We start from the raw sequence: 8,725 nt of genomic DNA, 5'->3' as shown, positions 1-8,725 counted from the left end.
GCACTTGGGGCGCAGAGAGAGTTGGAGGGAAGAGGGGTGAAGGAGCCAGGTCCCAGGCTAGAGCAGGGGACAGACAGCAGCAAAGCCAGTGGCCAGGGCTTGTCCGGGACGGGGCAGGTGTGCAGGGGTGTGCACGCGTGTGCACGTGCAGGGGCAGAGCACTGGCTCTGGAGGCCTGGCGCGCGTGCCAGGAACTTGCTTTGGGAAGACACCAAGCAGTGATTGTGTGAAGCGTGGACACGACCGGCCATCCCACTGTCCTTGGGGGTGGCAGACTGGCTGGGACCCCTGGGTTGTCCCTCCCGGGCTAGAGCAGGATTTGGATGGCCACATTCCGGTTCAGGTAGCAGGGACCTGTCCAGCCGCCCGCCAGGCTGCATCAACTGCCAGCGGACGATCTGAGAGGCTGCCATGGCATTTAGGGTGGGCCGAAGACAAGGCAGGGCTCACGCCTGCGGGGCAGCCAGGTGGAGGGCGGCGAGGCCCGGCTGCCCGGGAACCCAGGACCTCGAGGGGGGTGGCAGTGGAGGGCTCTGCCCCTGCCTCCCAGGCACCCGTGGAGGCCGGCTCACTTCCAGCAGTGCTCCAGGGAGCTGGGGGGCTGCATCTTGAGCTTCTGCGGGCAGAACAGCTTGGTAAAGGCCCGGCGGAAGCTGTGGTGGCACAGCGGGTAGAGGACAGGGTTGACGGCCGAGTTGGCCCACAGCAGCCAGAAGGACGTCTCGTACCAGTAGTCGGGGACGCAGGGGCCGTGGCAGGCGGCCCGGATGATCATCAGGAGTGTGTATGGGGCCCAGCAGAGCCCAAAGATGCTCACGATGATGGCCAGCGACTTGGCCACCTTCTTGTCCCGCGACAGCCGGAAGCGCTGGGCGATGCTCTGGGACACCATCTTCATGCGCTTCTCCAGGGACGCCGAGGATGTGGATGGCTTGGAGCCCCGCTTGAGTGAGCGCGGCCGCTCGGTGCCCCTCGAGGAGCTGCCAGAGCTGGAGGTGGGCGAGGCCGCGGCACCTCCACCGCTGCCCCCCCCGAGGGCCGCGTCCCCAGCCTCGGCCCCCGTGCCTGGGGCTGCCTCGCCGCCCCGCACCCCGCGCCTGTGCAGCGGCACGGCCTCCCCACGCCCCTTCTGCCAGCAATCCCAGCAGCTGGGCGCGGCCGGCGGCGGGGAGGGCCGGGCCTCGGGGGAAAGCTCCGAGGCAGCCGCCTCGCGTGCCCCATCCAGCCGGACACGGGTGCGTCTCTGGATGTTCAGGCAGATGCTGAGGTTGAAGAAGGTGACGCTGAGGAAGGGCGTGAAGAACTCGAGGGTGGAGGCCGTGATGAGGAAGTACCAGTTGTAGAAGAACTCGGCGTAGCAGTGGCCCTCGGGGATGGAGCTGCCCCCCGACAGGTACTCCCAGCTGAGGATGGCGGGTCCGTAGAGCAGGAAGGCCAGCACCCACACCAGCACCATCTTCCTCACTGCCCGCCGCGTGTCGCCCTGCTGGGCCCGGTAGGAGACCTGCGGTGGGACACGCTGGGTCAGGAGGCAAGGGGACTGAGCCCAGGTCAGCCGCTGCCGCTCGCAGCTCCCAGCAGCCTCCGGGCCTCTGTGCACGCCTTCCCCGGCAGGGATGCTTTTCCCTTTTCCTCCCCTCGCCCCATGAATCCCGGGCAGGCTGAGGCCCTGTCACACTCTCCTACGGCCTCGGAACCTCCCCCAGAATCCTAATTTTGTGCCGGGCTGCCTGTCTGCCGTCGCCCCACCAGCTGTGCGCTCCCCCCGGGGGGTCACGTCACTGTCCGATCTATTGAGTACCTGCCGTGTGCCAGGCTCTCTGCTCGGCACCTTTCAATACCATCTTATTTAATCTTCACAACTGCTCCAGCATGATCCCCACTTTCTTGATGGCTCAGGCAGGGCAGGAAAGAACACAGGTGGGTCGGCTCAAGGGGCAGAGCTGGCTCGAAACCCATGCTCTCTGCACTCTGTCCCACTGCCTCCCTGGACTAGGACACATGTGGTCCCCAGCGGAGGGCCCTGGGGTGCCTGATGGAGCCATCAGGGAGAAAATGAGATTGCACTGGAGTGACCTCTGCTTCAGTGCCGCCAGCCCGGTGCCCATAGGACACCGACGTGGGAAGTCCAGGCAGCCCAGGGTCCCTAACTCATGGTGGCCACCACGCCCAGGGAAGCTCGTGGAGCCTGTCTTCCCGAGGCACGCACACCTGTGGGGAGGTACCACCAAGGGCCCCTGGCCCAGATCCTCCCTTAGTTCCAGGGACTTTGGACCTGCTCCAGGGTGGAGGCTGAAGTGACCCCCTTCCTTCAGGTCCACACTGTGCCTTCTGCTTGAACCAGGACCAGTCCTACTGGCAGCAAATGGCTACCGAGTGGGCAGCTGGCCATAGAGTGCCCGATGTGTCAGGTGTGAGGCCAGGGGGGACCAAGCCCACCCAGCACTGCCCACTCAGAAGTGGCCGTACCCCCTGCCGGGTGCGTCTCCTGGCCGCTCCTGACCACCCCTCCCCCAGGAGTGAACATGGGCACCCACGTCCCAGACTCACGGCTCGGGTGACCGACAGGAAGCGGTCATAGCTGATGAGCACGATACTGAAGACAGAGGAGGCACAGAGCAGGTAGTCCGCCACCAGCCACAGCTTGCAGAGGCCCCGGCCAAAGGGCCAGCGGCCAGTCAGCACGTAGGGCACGTACAGGGGGATGCAGAAGGCCCCTGTGGGAGAGGAGGGCCGTGGTGGGCCGTGGCTGCGCAGGGGTCAGACCCCCCACCCCCAGCCGAGAGACAGGCAGGACCTAGGGTCACTCGGTGGCCCTTCTGGGACCAGCAATCCTCCCTCCGCCTCATTCGTAGGCACACTCTTCGCACTGCACCTGGCCTTCAACCCCTGCCCGGCCCCCAGCCCCACTGGGTCCCCCGGACTTGGGGGCAGGAGGAAGATCCAGGTGCGGGGACCGCTGGGCGCAACGAGCCCCAGAGCCTTGGTCTGGTCATTCCTGGGCTTCTGCCCAGGCCTCCCAGTGCCCAGAGGAAGGAAAGAGAATTTCCTCCCTCTCTGGCCCCGCTGGATCCCAAGCTCCTATTCTGGCCTTTGGATAGCTCTTCCTCATCAGCTCAGAAAAGCCTTTCTCCGGACTCAAAGGGCACTTGACTGCTCCCGCCGCCAACCCCGCTCTGAGCGTCTGGCAGACGCCTGTCTCAGCCCCAACAGGTGTCTGGTCCGCCGGCCCCCTCCTTGCGCCCCGCCCCACAGCCGGCAGCAGCGCAGGGACACGTGAGAGCGCACTCCTCAGAGCCTCTCCCCCCACCCCGCCCGCCTTCCCCATGGCCTCCTCCCCCAACACGGCTCTAAAAATCTCCCCTCCATGTCCCCTCCCCCAAACCTCCCCCCCAGCGCCCTCCCCATGTCCTGAGTCCTCTGCAGCCTTTGTTTAGCTACGGCGCAGGAGCCCGCGCTGCACCGCGGCCGCGGCGCCTTGCGCCTGGCCGAGCGCCCGCCGGCTAGGACCCCTTCCCCGGTGACATCCTTCCCCAGCCCGAGTCCCGCGGCCGGGGAGGCAAGGAACTTCGCCTGCGCCCACCTCCCCACGAGTCCCGGATGCCCCCTCCCCAGGCCGGACCCCCTAGCGGGGCGTGTCCCTGAGGCAAAGGCACCCTAGGTCCGCGCGTTCCAATCCCTGCTGGCCCGACCCGGCAGGGCGCCCCTGGGCTCGGGCGGGGGCTGGGGGCTTTACCCACGAGGAAGTCGGAGATGGCGAGGTTGAGCAGAAAGAAGTTGTTCTGCGTGCGGAGGCTCGAATCGGCCACGAAGGCGAGCATGACCAGCGCGTTGCCCAGCACCGTGGCCACGATGAGCAGCGCCATGAGCGCCGCCAGCACCGCGGTCCAGGCGGCGGAGAAGCCGCGCGCTCCGCCCGCCGCCGCCGCCTCGCTTGCCAGCGCCCCCGACGCGTTCAGCGGTCCGTCGGGCGGGGAGCGCTCCATGGCCCCGCCGGCTCACGCGGCGCCGGGGCGCAGGGCAGGGCGCGGACCGCCGGCCGGGCGGCCGGGAGGGACCCCGGCCCGGGAGCCTGGTCTTTGCGGGCTCTCGGCCCGGCCGGGCTCCCCGGGGGGTACCCGGCGCATGGTCCGCGGGCGCCGAGACTGCGGCCGGGGCGGGCGGCGCCGAGGGGGCCCGGCCCGGAATCTGAGCCGAACAGGGCCAGCGGCACGACCGCTGCAGCGCGAGCGGACCCGGAGCGGAGCTGGAGCCCGAGCCGCTGGCGGAGCGTCCGTGCGCCCCAAGTGCCGAGAGCAGCAGAGTGAGCCCCGGGCCCAGCCCGCGGCCACCCCGCCCCGCTCAGCGCCCCCGCCATTGGCTGCCGCCCTCGCCCCGCCCCCGCCCCCGCCCCGCCCGGCGCCGGCAGCACCACGGACAGCGCCGCGTGCCCGCCGGGCAGCCGGAGCCCCAGCACGAGTGTGCACGGCGCCTGGCGGGGAGCCCGGCACGGCGGGCGCCGGAGCTGGGGGCTCGCCTGCGTTCAACCTGCGCTCGCACACAGGAGCCAGCCTCTGGACCGCGCGGCCTGCCCCGTGCCCTCGGCCCCGGTGACCCCTGGCCGGCCCTCGTCGGGAGCCGGGGCGCCTGTGGGGATCTGGAGTGCGGGTGAGGGGAAACACCTGCGTCCGCGCTCGGGGGAACTTGCCCCACGGGACCCCTCCTCGTTTCACGCTTCGGGCAAGCAGTTCTCGGAGAAAGGAACCTCCCGAGGAGAAAGGATGGGAGGGGTCTCCGATAGCCGTGCCCGAGCCAGGGGTTCGCTCCGCCCCCCGTATGCGTGGGACTCGACTCTGAATCTGAGTCTCCCCGTGGGCAGGACCCAGCGCAGCGTCCAGGGTGACCTGCAAGGCGCAGACAGATGTGGAGTTACATAAGGGAAAATGGGGAACCAGCGGACCCAGCTGGGAGGGGAGCGTGCCTACCCTGGGCTCAGGCGGCCCTAGTTTGAAGGGAGAGCGACCATCGGCTCGGAACCCAGCCACGGGTCCCCCCGGTGGACAGCGCAGTGGGGCGGTCAGTGCTGCAGGGACCGACGAGGTCACTGCGCTCGGGGCGCAGCCGGGGCGGCGCGCTGCGTTAGCGCCTGCGGGAGGGTTTGGGGGGAGGAGAGGCGGCGGGAGGGAGCGCCCCATCCGCCCAGGCACAAGCGCTCAGATAGACTGGGTCAAGGACGAGACACACACAGCGAGACAGACAGACACTCCCACATGCAGACACACAGACTCCCACAGACCAGGGAAACAGCCGCCCAGCGTCGGGCTGGGGACCCACGAACGGCAGTTAGACGCGCACACATCAGACCGCAGACAGCGAGGGAACAGCGCCCGAGGGAGAGGGAAGCAGCGGCGCTGCTCTGTCGCCAGCGGCGCACATCTGCCGAAGCCTCAAAGAGGACAGAAAAGTGCGCGTCTGCGTGCGGGGGTGGGGCTGCAGGGGGACCCCAGGCGCGGGCACACAGGCACCCGCACTTCCAGCAGCTTCCTCATCACGCTGGGACCCACCGCTCCCCCTAGCCCCGAGGTGCTTTAGAAACTTTGGGGAGTGAGGGAGGGGTGCTGGGTTCCCCTACCCCCTCCTCAGGGCTGATTGCAGGGAGGAGACCCCAGACCCTCACCCCAGCCCCAGAGGATCCACAGTTCTATGGCTTCTCGCAGCTTGCGCTGGGGGAGAGGTGTGGGGCTCCAGCTCCCCCTCCCAGAAGCCCTCTCTGAGTAGCTGGCTGTACCCCTCCCACCAGCAAGCCCTGCTCCTTGTACAGGCTCCCCCAGCTCCCCAACTTGCATGGTGGGCAGGGCTGTGCCAGGGCCAGGCACCAGTTGGTGGTTAGACGAGCCAAGGTGGAGAGCTGCTGGACCCCATCGCTCCCGCCATCCAAGCCTTCCTGCCTCTCTGGTGCTGGGCAAGGACTGGCCGTCCTCTGTGCTTGCCAGCGGCTCCCTGCCGCCCGGACCCTGCCAGAGCCTGCTCCCGCACAAGCACCCCAAGGCCGGCGCTGGCCAGCCAGTGCTTCAAGGGCGCACCCGCACCCCACCCCAGGCCTCCGGAGGTGGAGGTGGGTGGGGAGTGAGGGGGGCCCTGGCTCTCTCCTCACTGGCTGGGAGCCCCCGCCCAGCCTCAGTTCCTGGCCAGGGTGGAGGGAAGTCTGAGCAGAGGGCAGCTCCTTTAAAGCCTCAGTCAAGCTGGGGCCCGGCTGTCCTTGTGGCCTTTAGTGTTCGGGAGCTTTCCTTGGCAGTCTCTCACCCCATAGCAGCTAGAGCGGGGGACGCAGGGGATGGACTCAGTTCAGACCCTGGCACTTGGGTGACTTGGGGGAGTTACCAAATTTCTCTGAGTGTGGAGACCTTCCTCTTGAAATGGAGGCCATCAGGAGGAGGGCCACAGCTGGCCCAGAGGTTTGAGGATGGCCATGGCCAAGGGTGGTGAGCGCCCCCTGTTGGCACTGACACGCATGACCTCATCAGCCCCCCGAAATTCAGCATACAAGGTGGGTAGGACCAGCAGCCTGCACAGAGCCCAGGAAGCTACCTGCCCAAGGTCACACAAGGCCAGAGGCCCCTCTCTTAACATTTACACTCCTGGCCCAGCCCTGAGATCAAGGTCCCTGACCTTGCAAATGTACTAACTCTTGGGGCCTAGACCTTGGTGGGACAGGAGCCTAGAGTCCTCTGGGCTGGGCCCAACTTGGCTAAGGCAATTTGGGGTGAATGAGGCAGGTCTCCACGTGACTGTCCACAGGGCATCTCTGTCTCAAGGAGTGGGTATTCAGGCCCCAGGATGGCAGGGAATGCCCCAAGACCCTAGGAAAGGCTGGCTGAGCGTTGGGGGACATGGGCCCCTATTCTCAGCTCACCTGGACACCCCCAAAGAGCGTGGCCTGGGGGGAGAGTTTCTCCATTTGTCAAAACAGCCAGCATTTGGGGTTCAAAATGTGCAGTCCCAGAAGGAAGCAATGCCCCAATCACGTAAGCCCTAGATTAGTGAAATCAGATCCCCTGCAAACCCCTCACACAGGAGATAGCTCATCCACTGATGGATCAGTTGATTCGTTCATTCAGCCCCCAAGATCTGCAGAGGTGACAGCTGAGGAGGGCTGTAGGCTGGTGAGTGGAGGGGCCCCGAGACCCGCTGCAGCGGCGGGGCCTCGCCCCCCTCCCTCCCGCCGCGTGGAGCGGAGAACCTGCTGCACAGACGTGTGCTGCTCAGAGGCCCCTCCACGGGGAACTTGCTGGCAGGAGGGCCGGTGACCGCCCCAGCTGAGAGCAGCCTCTGCCCGGGCATCTGGTCAGCAGCTGTCATGTGGGACTCCTCTGTGTGCAGTGTCTGCTCTGGGGCTCCCGTGGGGGGCTGAGACTTTCCCGGGGGGCTCCCCCTTCCTACCTACCTTCTCCCTGCGCACGTGTCAGACCCGCACTGCGGTCTGAACACTCCTCACCTGCTTCCTTTGTCTTTCACAGGTGTCCCCACTAACCTCTCGACCTTGGACCCTGTCTCCGCGTCTGCTTCCTGGAGGACCCAAGTTGACACAGGCTGCATTCCGGTTCTGGAAGGATGGCCAGGGAGTCAAGCCAAGACCTCCAGGAGGCAGCCAGGTGGAGATCTGCAGTGAGCAGCGTTCCAGGCAGAGGGGACCGCGGGAGCAAAGGACAAGGTGGGTGGGGGGGGGCCCGTGCGTCTGTGGCGGCTGCGGGGGCGGGGCGGCGGGAAGGCAGACGTGATGCCTCACGCCCTGTGCAGACGCTGAGGGAGGCCCGGGAGGGTTTTGAGAGACAGTGAGACAGGCCTCCCTGCTTCAGGGCAGAACAATCTCCAGCAGGGTGAGGGCAGAGCCGAGAGGCCGGTGGGGAGGCCCGCTGCTAGGCTCCAGGCGAGGACAACGGTGGCAGTGGGGGAGGGGAGAGCCGGGCAGGTTCTGGGTCGAAACGGACACACGAGCTGTGTGAGAGAAAGATGGGGTCAGGGCTGGCTCCAGGGTTTTGGCTCAAATGCTTCGAGGGTGGCGTTGACACGAATGAGCTGGGGGTCTGCGGGAGGAGCAGGCTGGGGGACAAGGGGGTGCTCAGATTTGAGCGTGTTGAGATAGATGATGGCCCATTGGACCTCCTGGGGGAGAGGTCATCAGGCCCCCAGGCCCAGCCCCGGCCCTGGAGTCCGAGGCCTGGCCCAGGAGCAGCCCGCTCACCTCTTCTGGGTCTGGGGCCAGAGGAGCCCTGGGCTGGGGAGACGGAGCTGGGTGTGCCGGCGTCTGAGCAGCAGGACGCTGTCCTGGTCGCCCGTGGTCACGGTCACGGTCACGGTCACGGTCACGGGGCAGCGGGCTCCGCCTCCAGCTGCCCCACTGAGCTGGGAAAACTCTCCTTCATCAGAGCGCCTGCCCTCGGAGCCCTACCCTGCTGCACGGGACGTGGCCCCCTAATGAGAAATAACGAGGGGAGTGGAGCCGCGGTGGCCCGCTGCAGGGCAACTGTCCTGCTCTTACGGCCAAGGCACATTTGCTGGAGCGCTTGTCAGCATTCTGGGTCTGGTGCCATAACACCTCTTTAGAGGAACCTCTATTTGCCTTCTCTCTTTCTGCAAGAGCTCACTGGCATATGGGAATGCAGATTTTTCTTTTTTTGTTCCTTGTCTTCTTTTTTTTTCTTTTCCTGGTGACATTCTGAGCCAGCTCCGGGTGCATCCTGATGAG

The 8,725-nt window shown here is 66.6% G+C and overlaps 1 protein-coding gene across 1 annotated transcript; it reads right to left on the bottom strand.

The window, feature by feature from the left end:
• Positions 1-568: 568 nt before the first annotated feature.
• HRH3 (histamine receptor H3) lies at positions 569-3,986 on the bottom strand. The gene is made up of 3 exons (XM_061209054.1): positions 3,737-3,986; positions 2,551-2,717; positions 569-1,504 (listed from the first exon to the last, which is right to left on the bottom strand). The coding sequence occupies exons 1-3, from the start codon at positions 3,984-3,986 to the stop codon at positions 569-571; spliced, it is 1,353 nt and encodes a 450-aa protein (XP_061065037.1).
• Positions 3,987-8,725: the final 4,739 nt, after the last annotated feature.

Source organism: Eubalaena glacialis, chromosome 13 (assembly GCF_028564815.1).
Source record: "Eubalaena glacialis isolate mEubGla1 chromosome 13, mEubGla1.1.hap2.+ XY, whole genome shotgun sequence".
In the NCBI taxonomy this organism is placed as follows: domain Eukaryota; kingdom Metazoa; phylum Chordata; class Mammalia; order Artiodactyla; family Balaenidae; genus Eubalaena; species Eubalaena glacialis.
This window is presented reverse-complemented; position numbering and strand designations above follow the sequence as displayed.

Coding starts and splice junctions, on each gene's coding strand:
- HRH3 (XM_061209054.1), bottom strand. CDS start 3,986: ATGGAGCGCTCCCCGCCCGACGGACCGCTGAACGCGTCGGGGGCGCTG. Junction 2,718..3,736: donor CATCTCCGACTTCCTCGTGG/GTAAAGCCCCCA, acceptor CCTCTCCCACAG/GGGCCTTCTGCATCCCCCTG. Junction 1,505..2,550: donor TCCTGTCGGTCACCCGAGCC/GTGAGTCTGGGA, acceptor GTCCCACCGCAG/GTCTCCTACCGGGCCCAGCA.